The following is an 18,111-nucleotide window of genomic DNA, read 5'->3' on the forward strand; positions in this document are numbered from 1 at the left end:
ACTCTGCTCCCGCCTGCCTCTGCCCTGTCAGTCAGCATACTCAGACATGTGATATACATGCTGAGTACTTTTTATTGATACATGCATTGACTCAGGCAGCTCAGTATAAGAGTCCATATCTATGCCTTAAAAACCTTTAAAAAACACCCAAACAATGATAAAGCTCAGATTGAAAACAAAAATAAAAGTTTGGTGCTTAATTTTAGAAATAGAAAATTGAAATTGGCTATGTTGTAATCAAATAGGATATAATTTAAAGTCGCTTTCCTTTTATGAAAATTGTTCTATAAAATTAAATGATTTATTTTTAATATATACAGTTGTGTGCACATAGACAGGCTGATGCAATATAAAGTGCGAAAAATTCTTTTCAATGTATGCACATCCTCCTCTCCTGGGTGCCCAATGCAGTACCCAAGTGAGCTGCTGCGCTAAACGGGATAATTTGTGAGTCCCTAGCACTCTGCATTGGGTACCCAGAAGTGGCTGGGTGCCCACAATAGTCTGGTCAGAGCTCCCTCCCCACACTTGACAGGGCTGTACTTGATTGGTCCTTTTCACCAACACTTGTCAGTAAAAGGGCCAATCCCCTTTCAGGATAGCCTTCTGAAAGGGGATTGGTCCTTTCATTGACATGTGACAGTGAATGGACCAATCGGCAGTCAGTGAAGGAGTGAATAAATTAATATTAAGTGTAGGGCAGAACATGAAGCTCTGTTGTCAGTCCTGCTACAGCCCCAAGACTCCTGTCAACACCTCGCCCCTGGGGGGCTTCTTCTCATGCTATTTTGGTCCTCTAAGCCAGCGGTTCTCAACCGGTGTGTCGCAACACACCAGTGTGTCGCCAAGCACCGGCTGGTGTGTCGCCAAGCACCGGCTGGTGTGTCGCGTGCTCCCGGTCTCTCCCTCTGCTCTTTCTTCCCTGCTGCCGTTGCCGCCGGGCTAATAGCACGTTCAAGCCCAGTGGGAACGACAGCAGTGCTAAAAGAAGCCGTGGCACCCATGGCTGGCCTTTTCTTCTTCCCGCGCCGTGGAAAGCCTGTGTGTGTGTATGCATGAGAGAGATCAGGTGACTGGTGTGTGTGTTTGTGTGTGGCGGCCCGGTTGCATCCGAGCCTTGGCAAGGCTTCCCTTCCTTTCGCCGCCCAGTTTGATGGTGGCGTGGCTGGGCGGGGGAGAGGTAGGAGAAGCGGTTGCAGGATGATGACGTTGTGGCCCATCTGGCCTCTTCTTTTCCTGGCCAGAGTTCGGTTTGTGGCCAGTCGGAGAGAGGCAGGTGCACGATTGGGGGTGCCTCGCGATCCAACGAGGAGGGGGTTGTGAGTTCCCTGTGGCGGCAGCCATGCGCAGCGGCTGAAAGCTCCAGCCATTGAGGCGCACAGGTACAGCAACCGAGAGGCCTGCCTAGGATTTCCAAGGGAGGGAGCTATGGGCCACTGCCATAGTCCCTGAGGCAGTTGTTTCAGGTGTATTCAGGGGCAGACTTTCCTTCTTGCATGGCACAATTTTTTCTGCAGTGTCAGATTGTGCATTGGCGGGCCTCCAACCGGTGAGTCTTACCTGGTGAGCGGTTGCGGGGTCGGTCTGGTGCAGAGCCAGGGAGGTGTGGTTCCATTTCAGGGAGATCTTGCCACTCCCGCTGCCACGAAGCGTCGCTGGCAGGGGTGCCATGCGGGCGGTGCGAGTGGAGACTTCCAGGGAGATGGTGCGAATGCATGGTCAGGCCGCCCCATGCTACTGCTGTGCTGCAGCATGGAGAATGGCATTGCCATACTTTCCAGCACCAGGTGCGTTGGGTGAGGAGAGTAAGAGAACAAGTGGCCTGCTCATGAAGGAGCCTTTGTTGCTCCTTTAGGTCAGGAAAGGGAGTCGCTGGCAATAGGCCTAATGTGGTCTGTAACTATTAAAAAAAATAAATAAAAAATTTTGATGGCTGGGGTCTCCTCTGCGACGTTTTCCTGGGGCGGGGGGCCGGGGTAGGAAGAGATTTCATGGCTTGAAGTGTGCTGGGTCACTACACAGCGCAAGCTCCCAGGTATTCGGGTAGCGTGGCAGTGGGTATGTTGTAGGTACTACATTGTGCTGGCTGGGAGGAATTTTAGTGCCTGATTCAGGAGGGACCAACATCAGAGCTTCATGATCTGCCTTTCTCACTCACGCCTTGCAGCCTACCTTTGGTTTTGCTTTTCCCTTCTTTTGGGTCTATAGAAAGGCAGGCAGTGACTTGCTTTATGTAGCGCTCCTCCCCTCCCCACTCCACCCCCTCGGTGCATATGACAGTTAGCACAGCACCCCTTTGTGATGCAAGCACCTTCACACAGCGATGGCGGGCTTCGAAGCTGGGGTATAATAGCATGCACGCTGGCATTTTCATTTTCACCACTATAACAGGGAGGATTTGCTGGGCCATGAAAGAGCATATGTGCAAGTATCAATGAGTGGCTATGCGGCATGCTAGGGGTCTTGAATCTGATGTCCATTTGGCAATAACATTGCTGAGGTGGGGTCTGGTGCAGAATTGCAGGCCTGTGTCAAGGCTAGATTGTCCCGGGGCCGGTCGCCCCTACCACGATCCGGGTTGGTGGTGTTAGAACACCGCGTTTCGAACAGCGCTGGCCAGTCAGCCTCATCCTCCTCACAGAAGACCTTCACTTTCCTTTCATCTGAGACCCCCCAAGCTCGTTATGCGGCGGGGGGGGGGGGGGGGGGGGGGGAGGGGAAGGCCAGTATAGTGGAGGAGTGCACCTACAGGACACTTTCATGGTGGGGTTCCTGATGGGGCTGGGCTTCTTGGGTGTGCAAAAAAACCCCAAAACATCCTTACTACTCAGAATGAGTTCTGAAATGCTGGGAGGGCTGAGCGATATGTGTATGGAAAGCCGGTTCTGGCCCTCCAGGCCGGGAGGGGTCTAGTGGGATCGAGAATTCATGGATGTGGGGGTTCTGGGTGGTGAACTGGGGTCATTTGGTGCATAACCCAAGAGGTTGCACACAGTTGAATTGTGGTTGATGCTCCTTCAGCATCCACTGTCTGCAGTAGATGGCTATATCCCAAGACTGGTGGTGTCTTGGCTGTGATTGGAGAAAGGTACACATTGTTCTTCCCTGTGTACAGGGAGCCCTTAGGTGGCACACAGGCCAATTTTTTCAGTGGTTTCCCCACTGGCATTGGATTCAGAGTTGGTCTGTGGCTTGCAGGGACAGTTTTAGTCGAGATATTCAACTAGCTAGAGGATAGTAATGATGCACAATAGACGAATCTTTTAAATGAAGGGGAAACTCTATATCTGGAGGATGGGATATAAAGCTCCAAGATGGTAGGTTCAGAAATATTAGCAGAAAATATTGTTTCAAGGAAGGGGTGTTGCATTCGTGAAACACTCTCCTGGAGTAAGTGGTAGAGGCTAAAACAGCAACTGACCTCAAGAAGACATCAGATAAGCACAGAAGAATGTTAGTACCTAGCAAGCTAAAACTCTCCAGAGGCGAGCCAGGTTGGTGTAACAGTTGCTAGTGGTAGGGTACCTCCTGAGAGAAAAAATAAATAAAATTTGAACCCGAGCAGCAGGCACACAGAAACTAACTTGAATTTGTGGTCATTTCTTCATGTTTGAGCCAAGAATTGAGAAATAAAGAGGAGGTAGCAAGAGCTTTGGAGTAAATATGAATTGGACGGAAATAAGCAGAATGAAATGGGATCAATCGCCTATGGACTGCTCAGTGTCTTGCAATGACTTTGAACTGTGCAGCTCTTTTTTCTGCGATGGGTATCGGTCCAATCTGCAAGGTCGATAACATCATACATTACCCGGATGACTTCTTATTCTTTTGCACAAGCGAGTCCAAATGCTGTTCATGTTGCGCTGATGGTGGACCCTTGGCCCGAGGTGGGGTTGGCGCTACCCACAGGGAAATCCCTACGGGTCCCCATGTTGGGTGGCGGAGCAGGCAAGGAGACTGAGATGACTGGAGCTTTGCCAATACCCGCCCACGTTCCCCTTAGGTTGAGCCCTCGGATGCCGGGGCCGGCTGGACTTAGGTGGGCCTCCGTGAGACGACTCCCAGTTGGTGTAGACAAGGGTACGCCAGAAACCAGCAGAGGTGATGGAAGGCCTAGGATGGTCCGGATGAGGCAGGATTCCAAAGACCTAGACGCCAAGAACAAAGGGAGACAGGGGAGCGTCCAGGTAAAGATAGGCCGAAACCTGAGAGGCCAGGTTTGTAGAGAACAGGAGAGTCCAGGGCAAGCTGGAGTAAGGGCAGGCGGCAGAAAGGCATGGTACCAGGAACAGAGCAGAGGTGAGAGCCAGGAGATAGGTAGGACGTGGTCATGCGGAGATCAAATACCGGAGAATCAGTCCAAGCGTGGTCCAGGCAATGCAGGGGTCAATACCAGAGAATCAGTCCGAGAAACGAGGAGTAGACAAGGAGACACGCAAGGGCAGGAACCAGGAACGAGGACGAGAATTGAAGACAGGAACAAGAAGAGGACAGGAACGGGCAACCAGTAAACGAGCAAACATGGAGACCTGTTGCCAAGGCAGGGAACAAGTGGCTGGGTCCTGCCTTTTATACAGAGACCCAGTGATATCATCCGGGGCCTCGGGCTACTTTCCCGCCACGACCCCTTTAAGCGAGCACGCCTAAGCCAGAGCCCAAAGGAAGCAGGGTGGCGGCGGCATCACTCCGCGGCCCATGTGGGGAGGCCCACCGGGTGCTAGGAGGAACCGAGCAGGAGTCAGAAGCGGAAGAGGTTGCTGCAGGCGCTCGGGGACGGAGGCGGCTGCCCACCGCCTCGAGTGAAGGTGAACCTGAGCTGACAGCTGAACTCCCGGGGTGAGTAGGCCCGGGCATGGGTCTTGCACAGCCGGGACATGTAACAGTTCACATCTTCCCCACAATTTGCAGGCGATGGCAACCGATTTTGAAGTCCCTTTGGCACGGAGGAAGGTTGAAGGCCTCACCATCCTTATCTGTTTTCTCGTGCATCAAGCTCTACTCAGAGGGGATGACGTCCAAATTACTGGAGGATAAAGTGGTGGAGTTGCGGGATAGGTCGAACGAAGCGGCAAGTGCGAAGAAGCTGACCCTCCAAGATTCGCAACCCATTGCGGGCAGCTGGAATTTCGCAGGTAGAGTGATACCAACGGTAGGATCTTCCTCAGAAGACCAGCTGTGGCGACTGCTGGTGCTTGAGGACCGCATCACTACATTAGGATATCACCATTCATGTGCCAAATCACCATCATTCGGGTATACTTCCTGGCCAAATTCAACAGGGTATATGTGTGGCAGGAGCCTCCATTTTCCAGTAGGAATTTAGGTATACACTCTGATGCCATCGGAGGAGGTGGTTGCATGTGATATTGCCTGGGTGCCTGGCCTCTGCACCAGAGCCGGACACATGGGGGAGGTGGGATTAACTCGAAGTTACATTCCTCGAATTATTTCCTATACGGATGGCTCTAGTATTTTGGAAAACCAAGCTGCAGAATAAACAAATGATATTCTAGTACGACAATCAAGCGGTTGTCCTTGTGCTCAACCGACAATATGCTAAGGATGTGTTCCAGAACTACTTAGAGAGGTGGTTCAGGATGGTTTAATGTAGCAATACCACTATTAGTGCATGACATGCCCCAGTGTTAGTAACAGGGTCGCAGAGGCTTTACCCTGCGCTAAGTGGGGATTATTTCATAAACAGGCACCCTCAGCAGAGGAGACAGGAACCGAAGTCCGGACCACTTATGAGGGATTGGTCACTGACTGCCAGAGACCTAATAAAAGGACAGTTAGCTGGTAGCGCATGGTCAGATTACTGCAGGAGGCAGCTGGGAGGGCCCTCCCTTGCCTAGGGGACAAGGCAGGGGGGCCCAGGTTTTGATGCTGCCTTGCTTGGTTATTACACAGGCAGTGGAGGTGGTGGTCTAGTTTGGTCTTTGGCAATCACCTTACCAGCGGATACTAATCCCAGTGCCAGATGACCGGATGGTAAGTACATCTCTTCGGTCAAGGAAATGGCATCCAGAGGTTCATTGGTTAGACATATAGCAAGTATGGCCTTCTTTTGAAAGCATGTGGATGGGGAAATCCCACCAAGTCTTTCCTGTTGAGGAAGAGGTTGGCAGGTTAGTAGAGAGAGCTGGAGCAGACTATGGATACACGGCTTCCAATAACATATGACCTGCTGGGGACCCTACGGGTTTCTCTTGGCATTCATCTGCACTTTTGATGCCAAAAAGAACTTTTTGTGCCTTTCCTTGCCTTCTTGCTGGTCTTTGGAGCTTTACGGAGGGGCGAGTTAGTCGCATCGAACAAGAAAGATCAGCATACCTGTGGCATATTTTTGCGGAACGTGGCATGTACGTCTCTAGCGCTCCATATCAAGATACGTATGAGTTCGACCATTTGTTGCCCCTTCTTCAGCGCTTAAGGGATTCAATGGCAGCTCCAGATGCCATCATAATACGTTTGGGGTGGCAACGACCTTGGCGACTTATCAAGCAAGCAGCTAATCTTGAGGATAAAAGCGACTTGACAGAGTTATCTGCTTGGCTCCTGCATACTGATTTCTGATGATTGGACATTATTCCTCGCCTAATTTGAACAATTCAAGACAGTGAAGGAGGGGACACAATGAAGTCAACCATCAGATCAGTGTATGGACCTGCAAGCTAGGCGGTTGCCAGATAAAGCACGAATGGGCAGATGACCAATGTCAGGGTTTGTTTAGGTCAGGCAGAGTCCATCTTTCGGAAAATGGCTATGATAATCAACAACACCCTGCAGAAGGCTCTGGAGGGATGGTTGTTGGGGATTGATGTTGGCCGCAGCTTGATGTTGGGGATTGATATTGGCCGGTAGGGGAATTTCGGATGTGGTGGAGGTGGGCATCATGGTCCAAAGACAGTAGCGGACTGGCGCCTTGGGCATGCAGGGTGGGGCATTCCATACGCCAGAGGTCAGGGGCCCCCTTGCTTGGGGACGAGGCGGGGGGCTTGGGTTTGAGGCTGCCTTGCTTGGTTAAGTGGTGGTGTAGCCTGGTCTTGGCAAATGCCATATGCAAAATCGGCCCGGGTACCAGTTTGTCAATATATATTTCGGCCGAATTTTAAATCTGCCACATGCGCAAATTCCGGCAGTTATGTGTGTGGTCGGGCCCTGCGCGCACCGCGCGCATTTTCAAAAGGGCCCAGTCACGCGCATAACTGATGATATGTGCACAAGTGCTGGGCCCTTAAAAAGGGGCGGGACGGGATAGAGCAGTAAGTACAAAAATAACAAAACTTCTTTTGCTTAAGTAGGGGGTAGGGGTCGGGGTGGAGAGGGGAAAAGGTAGGATGGTTAGGCAGGGTGGTAGGGAAGTTCCTTCCCAGTCCACTCCTTACTTGGCCCTAAGGGCAAAGGGCCATCGGCGCCATTTTGATTACTGGCAGCCAACGACCCAAGTGCAGGAGATCGCTCCAGGACCCCCGCTGGACTACCAGGGACTTTTGGCAGGTCTTGGGGGGGGGGGGGGGGTCAGGATGGTGGGGGGTTGTAGTTAGTTTTTGGTTTGGTTTTTTTTATATTTGCTCCATAAAATGGCATAGACATTTTCCCCCCACTTTCAGGGGAAAAAAAAGTGTGTCTTATGGAGCGAAAAATATGGTAAGCGTCCATTTCCTGAACCCAACAGCCAACACTTTTTTATTTTTTTAAGTTTTTTAAAGGTTATTTTCCTCCTACTTAGTATCGTAACGATGTTAAGTAGGAGGATGTACAGAAAAGCAGTTTTTTCTGCTTTAATGTACAACGTTTGGGAGCGCTCAGCAATTAACGCCTGCTCTGGGCAGGCGTTAATTTCTGAGCGCAAAAATGTGCGTCTTATCTGCAAAATAATTAATAGCCTCATTCACATGCATTTGCATGTGACTGAGCGCTATTAGTTTCACCTCACATTGAATGGAGGTGCTGATCCCCTTAGCCTATACAACCCGCGTCTAACTGCAGATTAAACAGTGTGCTCGGTTGAGCGCACGGTATTGCAGCAGCCCCTTTGTGCAGCACATAGTTCCTTATCTTCTCTGTCCTGAGCTGCCTCCTTTGAACTCTTCCAACCTTTGTCCTATCCCCAGGCTGAGTGAGATGGGGAGAGCATGCACTGAGTATTGGATGTGACTTTCTCTGAGTGTTGGGAGCAGCAGCAGTAGAGACGTTCCAGCAGCCACAAGCAGCAGCCGAAGCAACTAACTGAGCGGGCTGCACCACTCCAACCTTTCTCTTAACTTTTATCTGAAGATCGCTGATCCATCATGGTAAGTTCATATGAGTCTTTGCCCCCTCTCTCTTTTTATTTTAAAATTTGGAAAACAGATAGGTGACTCTTTCAGTGCTTCCTTAGCTTTTCTTTTGGCCACATAAGACTTCTCCATGTCGGCTGGTGTGCCACAAAACATTTTTGTTTATGTAGGTGTGCCTTGGGCTTGAAAAAGTTGGGAACTCTGATTATAGATAGATAGAGAGAGAGAGAGAGAGAGAGAGATATGCTCAGTTTATTTCATGTATTTACCTTGTCTTTCATTTTCTCAGATCTGGCATCTGAAAGCTGGGCTTTGATTTGTTCCTGATTAGATTTATGACTTCCTCCTCCTGAAGTCACAACTTTTGTTTGTCCTGCAGAACTTGTGATAGTAGTAGCTAGCAAAGATGTGCTGTTACCAGACACTGCTGCTGTACTGTTCCCATTTATTGATCCATTCATACCTTGAAAAAATAATTTAGACATCATTACTTTCATAAAATATAATATTTTAGGGTACACTTTATAAAGGCTGGACAGTAGATGTCTAAAATTTGCACTTAGGTAGCAACTGAGATGAGTCAGATATCCAACAAATTTTCAAAAAGCTCTACTTGTGTATCTAACTCACAGGTTTAGGGGGTAATTTTTATACAGCCTGCATATGTACCAATTATGTGTTTAAGTTTGCTTTGAAAATTATCCCAGCAAAAACTTCTGCACCAGTTACACCTGCTGATTTGTGTGGGGAGTTTTCCTGAGAAAATGTACGTGCATACTTTTCAAACCCTGCCCAGACTCTGCTCCCTGGAACGCCTCTACTATGTATGTAAAACTACACACAAATTGTCCATTTCAGTGGTCAAAGTACTATTTTACCCCCAGAAATCTTTTTAAATATTAACCTCCCTGGAGTCTGTTTACTAAAGTGGATTAACACTAGCTCAAGTGTTAACATGTGTAAATACTTGCAGCATTTAATGCACTTTAGTGCATTAGTTCACATTAATGCTAATGTGAATCTACAACAAACATTCAAATCAGCTGCATAACAGAGAATAATTAAAGCAGGTTAGCACAACGGGAGTTAAGCAACACAATTTGCACCAACCCACCAGGACTGCCAAATTTAACTTGTCAAGAGCATTTGTTTGATGTGTCAAACAAAGAGAAAGTAAATTAAAACTTCTGAGGTAAAGTTAGGATTCTTGAGTTACCATGGCAAGCTAATATGCCTGCTGAGATTGCCAACTCCTCCCCACTATTTAGCAAAGAGCAGCTGTCATGGCCTAACTGCCCATCACTGAAACCACAATTAAAGTACTGTCATGGCCTTTCTCACATTCCATGACAGAAAATGTTAAGTACTACAGTGGGCTCCCTCCCACACTCCCTCCTCCCCAACATGAAATGTGTAAATGCCAAAGCACACCTTCCCACCCTTAATATCATTGTAACAGGACTTCAGCATCCCAGTGTCCCCCCTCCCTTCCACTTTGGGCAGCTTCTGAAGAGGCTTCAAGGCCCTGAGGTCCTCCTCGTAGATTCCTCCACTCTTCTCCCATTCCATCTAACTCATCCGAAGATCCAGAATAGAAGATGAGGAAGAGATCTCCATTCCTTCTGATGACCAAAATGCCCCTTCAACTCCACTCCCACCTGCCTAATATCAGCACAAATTACAAGGCCAAACTTCCTCCCCCTCCTGAGTCCTCTCTCACACCCACCCAATGTTAGAAAAAATTTGCCCCCCTCCCCCAATCCTCCAAGTCCCTCATATCCTATTTGTACTGCATTACATTGAAAAGGGATCAAGTATGCTCTTCAATATTCAGTGAACCTTAAGGTTTTCCATGAAAGTAATGTTATAGTTTTACAGACCCTAGTCGGGTTGAAAAATTTAAGAATATCCAGGGTTGTCTTGTGACAGCGGTAGCTCGATCAAGCCGAAGAGTCCCTGAGGCAGCAGGGCATGAAACAAATTCACATTGGACTCTGGACTCGGATATCAGAATATCTCAAAAAGCCAAGGGAAGTACCACTTACTGCTTTTAAACAAAGAAAAAGAAAAAATGTGTCTTTAAAAATTGAGTTTTACGGACAGATGATTAAAGGTGACCCCGAGTGGTGGAGACGCAAGTAAAAGTTGTTTTCTTGCAATACCATGGGGTGGTATGATGGTCCATAGCGTTTAAGTATTAAATATCTATGAAATAAATAAAGCAATTATTTTAACGTATTTCAAAAATCGATGAAAAAGGAATTGGATACATTTGAAGTAATTATTTAATATGGTAACATTAATGTGTGAGATATTTCCCTTTTTTTGCAATACTGTCAGCTAGTTCCGGAGTTGATCCTGTCTGTGCATTTGGGTCATGGCCCAAAAGAAATTAGTCGCATAAATACAAACTTATTGACCTTCTTCAGTGTCATTGTTGGTAATGGAATCTGTTTTTAAAATGAATGAACTACATTTTTGCACACTGGAAAGTGGAGTGGACCACATTTCTGATATTGTGTAAGTGATGTTATTAACTGCACTACTAGAAGCTGTGAGTAACAATGCACATTGGATCTGGCTTTTATTATATTGGTGGTGATCATCCTGAAGGTTTATTTTACACTGTGCTTTCTAGCAGAGAGCATAAACTCTGCACACAATAAAGATATCATGTTTAAGAAACTCATCAAGTAGCATAGCTTTCATATGGATTCTAACTTCTTACACTGGAAATGATGGCTTCCCACCACAATCCTTGTATGCTTTGCTCTAGAGATCTTTCGTGCTTTTTTGGAATGCTTCATTTTTCCATATTTCTGAGCAATTCTCAGTGTTATTGTGTTTTATTAGATTTTTTGTTAAAGCTTCATAGCTTTATCTTTTTATCTTTTATATTAATTTATTAATCACCCATTTCCTGGGCGATGTACATAGAAACAATCATAGCATTTCAATAAATACACACCGAAATCAGAATTCACAGCATCAATAAAACTCAAACATACAGGAACCTTCTGCAGAATTAATAAAACACTTGTCTAAATAGCCATGTTTTCAGCAGGGTTTTAAAAGTCTTAATGCTGTATAACATATGTAGAACTTCAGGAAAAGAGTTCCAGATAACTGGGGCAGCCAAAGAGAAAGTGCAGTCTCTGGTAACACTAAGTCTGGCATGCAATGTTGAGGGCAAGTCTAATAGGCCTCATTGTGCGGAGTGAAGCTGACTAGGTGGACAATAAAACCATTAAAGAGCATTGCGCCAAGATGAGAAAAGATTAAGAACATGCCATACTGGGTCAGACCAAGGGTCCATAAAGCCCAGCATCCTGTTTCCAATAGTGGCCAATTCAGGCCATAAGAACCCAGCAAGTCTATTCCATGTTACCGTTGCTAGTAATAGCAGTGGTTATTTTCTAAGTCGACTCAATTAATAGCAGGTAATGGACTTCTCCTCTAAGAACTTATCCAATTCTTTTTTAAACTGTACTAACCACATCCTCTGGCAACAAATTCCAGAGTTTAATTGTGCTAAAGGTGATAGTTGCGATCTTACACTTAAGGGTAGATTTTCAAAGGGTTATGAGCGTAACCCCGAAAACCTGCTCCTGCGCGCGCTGAGCCTATTTTGCATAGGCTTGGCGATGCGCGCAAGCCCCAGGACGCACTTTTGTCTTGGGGCTTTGAAAAAGGGGAGGGGCGGTGGCGGGGCGCCGGTCCCGAGTCCTCCGGCACAGCGGCCGTGCCAGGGCCAGCGCGCGCATGTTATAAAATCGGGTGTACATTTGGGTGCTCCGGGTACCACACACAAATGTACCCCGCACACGCTCGTTTAAAAATCTGCTCCAATATGTGTTCTCACACTTTCTGTGTTCCGTAATCGGAAGCCAATGTAATTCAGAGAGCTTTCAAGGAAACAGGAGTTTGGAAAACTTTTGGGGAATGTTCTTTTTCTCTTTTCATTTTGATTAACTCTGTTTTGGTGCTGGCTTCTAAAATAATCAGTTAAATCTATCATTGGCCCTCAGGGTACATCTTCTAGAAGAATTAGCAAAAGAAGAATATATTTTATTTGTTTTATATCTTTTATGAGTGTCTCTTTAATGTTTTATTTTTTTCTTCATGTTCTTGGTTTGATTTTAATGTGAATATTATTCTTTTTTGCAAGCGGCTTATAAGAAATTTTAAATAAAAAAAAAAGATGCAATCCCTTAGAGCATGTGGACTTTGTATAGATGTTATTCTTTGGCCTTGTCTGTTTATTTGTATGGTGTATGAATGTGCATTTAATCAGAATATATTGTGACAAACTTTTTCTGATTTGATTTCCTTGATCTTCCTGCACTGAGTAATAGATTTTAACCTTGCTGGCCCTTTTTTGCAAGTTTATTGTTATTTCTGGGATTGATATCAAGGCTCAGGGTCATTCCACCCTATTATGTTAAGAGAGCCTTGATTTTTTTTTTTTTTGTTGTTTAACTTTATTGGGCAATGCAAAATCATTATACAAGCCATGAAGTTCTCCATACAGCTATGTCTCCTCAGAGACAATCACACTATCCAAAATGTTTTCTTTAAACCCCCTTCCCTTCCCCCTCCCACATACCCACAGAGTATAACAGCAGCAGAAATCGTTCAGGTGATACAACTGTACAAAAACAATAAACAAGTTGAACAGCAAGAAGAACAATAAACTCATCTTCTCATCCAAAACGAAGGCTATGGATTGGAGCAATGCAGCCCTTTATCCATCCTCCTACTTCCAGTGAAATTACCCAGGGAAGATGGGTCCCCAAGATACCTGTGACATTTACATATGCAAATGCCCATGAAGCCACTGTTCAAAGGGTGCCCAAATCTTCCCATATTGGATTAACAAATCTCAGTGACAGGCCGTGATCCGTTCCATGGCTTTAATACCCAATAATTTGGCCACCACCATGCTTCGAGCACATGCTTCCTTTTTCTTCCACCACCTAGCCATAACCATCCTTGCTGCAATTGCCAAGTATCGCACCAGTCTCATTTTAGAGCTACAAATGTTTTCTTTCCAGATCCCCAACAGCCATAACTCTGGGAGTAATGGTAGCTCCTCCTTCATCATTTCTTTAGCCAGCCCCTGCATTTGTACCCAGAAGGTGTGTATAGTTGGACAGGACCACCAAATATGGAAGAAAGTTCCGAGTGCCTGATAACATCTCCAGCAGGTATCTGGGATCATAGGGTACCATTTTGCCAATTTGTCAGAGCTCAGATACCACAGAAATAGTACTTTATATTCGTTCTCAATCATGGCAGCAGACGGAGTGCCTTCCCAGACCTTGGAAACAAGCATCCCATCTATCATTATCCCAGTGGCCCCCTAAATCCACTTCGCATGCCCTAACTGATTGAGCATAAGCTAAGAAATCATCATGAGAAAGAGCATACTCCCCCTGCAAAAGGGAAAATGGCTTTATGACTCCTGCATTCCATACCTGATGTACTCGAGTGAGACCTTTCTTTTCCCAGGTAAAAAAGGTTAGATTTTCCCGGCCTGCTGGGAAGTCAGGGAGCGAACAAAACCGTGTCGGGAAAAAGTAGCCCTTTTCCCAGTCAAACACTCCCTCCATTTGTACCATAAGGTCACTGTACATCTTAGAGTAGGCAGTATATGCTGCCCTTGAAGATCCGGTCTTTTCTTATCCCAAAACATGTCTGCAAAGGTATCTCTTCCCAATTTAAACTGTTCAATATGCATCCATTGCTTTTTATTACTGGTAAGGTGGTTCGCCACCACGGCCTGAAGTTGGGATGCAACATAATATGTTTTTAAATGCGGAACCCCAAGCCCTCCCCTACTCCTATGTCTATATAAAACCTGTCGTGCCACTCTAGGAGCGCTTCTCTTCCAAATATAGGAAAAAAATCATTTTTGCAGGGACTGAAACCACTCATCAGCAATCAGACAAGGAAGCACTTGAAACATATAGCTAATTCTGGGGAATAGGTTCATTTTCACTACTGCGATCCTACTCATCCAGGACATTTGATATCTATCCCATTTCTGCATATCTTTATAAATATTCTGGAGTAAGGGATCATAGTTGACCTTGAAGAGATCCGCCTGATTTAATACTATATTAACCCTTAGATATCGCACTGGACCTTTTGTCCATCTATAGGGAAAAAGCCGTGGTAATCTAGATTTTTGCTCCATAGTTAAGCCCATAAGTAAGATCTCTGATTTGTCCATATTAACACGGAATCCGGAGACCCCACCAAATTGTTCTAACTCTCTAGTCACCACTCTTAGGAACACATCAGGAGCCGTGACTGTGAAAATAATATCATCAGCGTATAACGATATTTTTTATTGGTCCTTGCCCAACAGTATTCCGTGTACATCTTTTGAATTGCATATCACTTCAGCCAATGGCTCCACACTCAATGCGAAGAGTAAGGGTGATAAAGGACACCTTTGCCTAGTTCCCCGATGTATGGGAAAGGGATTTGTATAGCCGCCATTTATCTCACTACATGCTTGGGGTTCTTTATACAATTCTTTTACCCAATCCAAAAAATGCCCTCCCAGTCCCATCTTTTCCATTACTGCAAACAGAAATGTACAGTGTACTCTATTCAAATGTTTTTTCAGCATCAATAGTCAGAAGTACGGATGGTATATTGTCCTGTTGCACCACCGAGATAAGATTCAGAATTTTCCGAATATTATCGGACGTGGACCTCTCAGGCATAAACCCTGATTGATCTTCTTTGATCAGCTCTGGAATCACTGACCACAGACGATTGGCTAAGATCTTGGCCAGTATTTTCAGATCAATATTGATCAAAGATATGGGACGATAAGACCCACATAATGTCTCATCCTTCCCAGGTTTCGGAAATATCGTAATCCCAGCTGTTACCATTGGGCAATAACTGGTCTCCCTCCCGTAAAGCATTAAACATGTCTCGAACAGGATATGTCAACACCCCCAAAAATCTTTTATAAAAGAGGGGTGTAAACCCATCCAGTTAGGGGGCCTTTCCTGTTTTCAGGGATTTAATAGCTCCTTGAGCTTCCAGCGCCGGGATGGGAAGTCTGAGGGTTTCCTGTACATTCTGTGGAATAGAGGGTAGAGTCACTCTACTTAGATAAGTAGTAATTTCCTCAGCTGACACTTCATGGTCTGAAGTATACAGGGCTTCGTAAAAGTGAGCAAAACAGGCCTTTATTTCAGGAGATTTAACCTGCAATTGTCCTTGTGGATCCTGAATTTTATGAATATGGGAATGTAGCCTTTGCCCCTTAAGTTTGTGTGACAATAATTTGCTTGGCTTGTCACCCTGTTCGTAATATTCCTGCTTCACGAGATCTAACTGATTTATTTATTTATTTATTTAAGGATTTTTATATACCGCGGTTCGTTAGCAAACATCACCTCGGTTTACAGAGAACATTAAATTAGCAAAAAGCTTTACAATCAAAATTAAGTTAAGGCGAAACAAATTTGTAAACAATAATAATGTATCTAATACATTAGGATAATACACAATATAACTCAACAATACTTCCAAGGAGGTGTAGGGTACTAGGGGATCAAGGATATCAGTATAGACATAGCAGATCAATTATGACAGAATGTGAGGGTAACTCATACTAATTAATGATTTCTTAAAATTCAAGATTAATAGACTGATAATTACTGTTATAGTAAGAATATTTTGAAATAAATATTACCAATGAGTGTTAAGAGTAGTTGGCAAATAAACTGAAACAATGAATGGGAAAATTCTATACAATGTCATGATAAGATATAAGAAACAAAATGGATAGAGTTCACAAATTGTATGCTTTTTTTTGAAGAGCCATGTTTTTAAATTCTGTTTAAATTTTTTGTGGCATGGTTCTTGGCGTAGATCTGTAGGTAGTTTATTCCAGTGATTAATTCCTGCAATCGAAAATGCTCGTTCTCTCGTTGCGACATGTTTTATTTGTTTATGTTTAGGTGTAGTTAGTTTCGCCAGGTGCATTTTTCTAATAGGTCTGACTGAAGTGTGGAATATAAAACTTTCAGAGAACCAATTCATGTCTGAATTGTATAATGATTTATGTATAAGGGTGAGGACTTTAAAGATTATTCTGAATCCGAATGGAAGCCAATGTAGGAATTGAAGAGCTGGAGTAATGTGTTCGTGGCGGTGTGTATTCGTGAGGAGTCGTGCAGCTGCATTCTGTAGCATCTGCAGTGGCTGTATTGCATTTTTTGGTAGACCCAGTAAAATAGAGTTACAGTAGTCTAGTTTAGCTAATATAGTAGCTTGTAGTACAGTCCGGAAGTCATGTGTAAGTGATGTGCAATCCTATCGGCATCTAGTTTTTCATAATTGACGGACCTTGTCCAATTTTTGGAGCTTTATAGGTCTCTGATCATGTTTGTGGGCACATTCTAAATCTTTGATTTAGCTTAACAACTGAGCTCCTCTCTCCTATTTCTGTTTTTTGTGATGTGTCTCTAGACTAATGAGAAGAGAGCCTTGATTTGTACTAGACTCTTGTCTTACTGCTGTGCTAAGGGTAAAATCTCATGGTTATGGATGGTATGAAAATATCTCTAAATGTGGATGGTATACATTCCCCCATTAAAAGGACAAAAGATTCCGGGCTTATGTAAAAAGGAGCAAACACAAATAGTTTTTCTTCAAGAGACCCATTTGACTAAACACTGAACATGGAAAATTCAAACATGATTGGGTAAGTCAAAGTGCTTTCTCATCATACTCTTCTAGGCAAAGAGAAATGATTTTACTGCATAAAAGTTTTCTCTTTGATATAGACAGGACTATTACTGAACCAAATGGATGTTTTGTTCTTCTAAGTGGCTCAATATAACAAAGTATTTTCTTGCCAATATCTATGCACTCAATGGGGTGGAATTTAAAAAGCATTTACATGCGTAAATCTGGGTTTTACGCATGTAAATGCACTTTACTCGAGTAAGTGGGCTTTTGAAAATTGCTACAATATATGCCATTGAATCGTCCATAGGATTTATTCGCATAAGTGCACTTTACGTGAGTAAATGGCTTTTGAAAATTGCTACAATAGCAGTTACATTTATGCGCGTAACTCCTTTGAAAATTACTCCCAATGTGTATACACCATACTTTCTTTTTACACTCTGTTACCTTACTTAACTAATTTTCTCAGCATCAGAATATCTTGGGAGGGGACTTTAATCTGGTGGTGGACCATACAATTGATGCCAAACTCCCTAGGCTGGAAAGAGGAGTAAAACCTGGTATGGGTTGGCAATTCATTATGAAGTAGTAGCAATTATTTGATGCACGGAGGGTACAACATCCTATGTCTCTGGATTTCTCTATTTTATTTTATTTCTATTTCCATATTTATTTATTACATGTTTGAAACAATGAGTTACAACATACAACCAATTGTCACATGATTTATTTACATTTTCTTCCACATTATTTACTATGCTAATGATCACTGGTTCACAATACACTCAATCAGGCCAATGCAACATAGTGCGCTCAGTCAAGCACATGGCTTTACATGTGCTTGGACGTGCATTCAAAACCCCTTATGCAATAAGGGGATTAACGTGTCCAAAACAGCACGAAGCTAATAGCGCTCATCACATGTAAATTCATGTTGATGAGGCTATTAGCTATTACCCACCTATGCAAAAAAAAAAAAGATGTGTGCCTAACGCACACATTTTTACTCTCAAAAATTAATGCCAGCCCCAGAACAGGCATTAATTCTTGAGGAGCCCCTACAGTTAACAGAAAAGCAGAAAATACTGCTTTTCTGTAGTTCCTC

General features: G+C 44.5%; 1 protein-coding gene across 16 annotated transcripts in view; it reads right to left on the reverse strand.

Moving 5' to 3' along the window:
* BAZ2B (bromodomain adjacent to zinc finger domain 2B) overlaps positions 1-18,111 on the reverse strand; it is a 1,147,511-nt gene that overhangs the window by 570,860 nt on the left and 558,540 nt on the right. For all 16 annotated transcript variants that reach the window (XM_029605562.1, XM_029605561.1, XM_029605560.1 and 13 more), the window contains exon 6: positions 8,552-8,745. In XM_029605562.1, coding sequence (XP_029461422.1) covers positions 8,552-8,745 — 194 coding nt within the window. The remainder of the gene's footprint in view (positions 1-8,551; positions 8,746-18,111) is intronic.

The sequence above is a fragment of the Rhinatrema bivittatum genome, chromosome 6 (assembly GCF_901001135.1).
Source record: "Rhinatrema bivittatum chromosome 6, aRhiBiv1.1, whole genome shotgun sequence".
NCBI lineage: Eukaryota > Metazoa > Chordata > Amphibia > Gymnophiona > Rhinatrematidae > Rhinatrema > Rhinatrema bivittatum.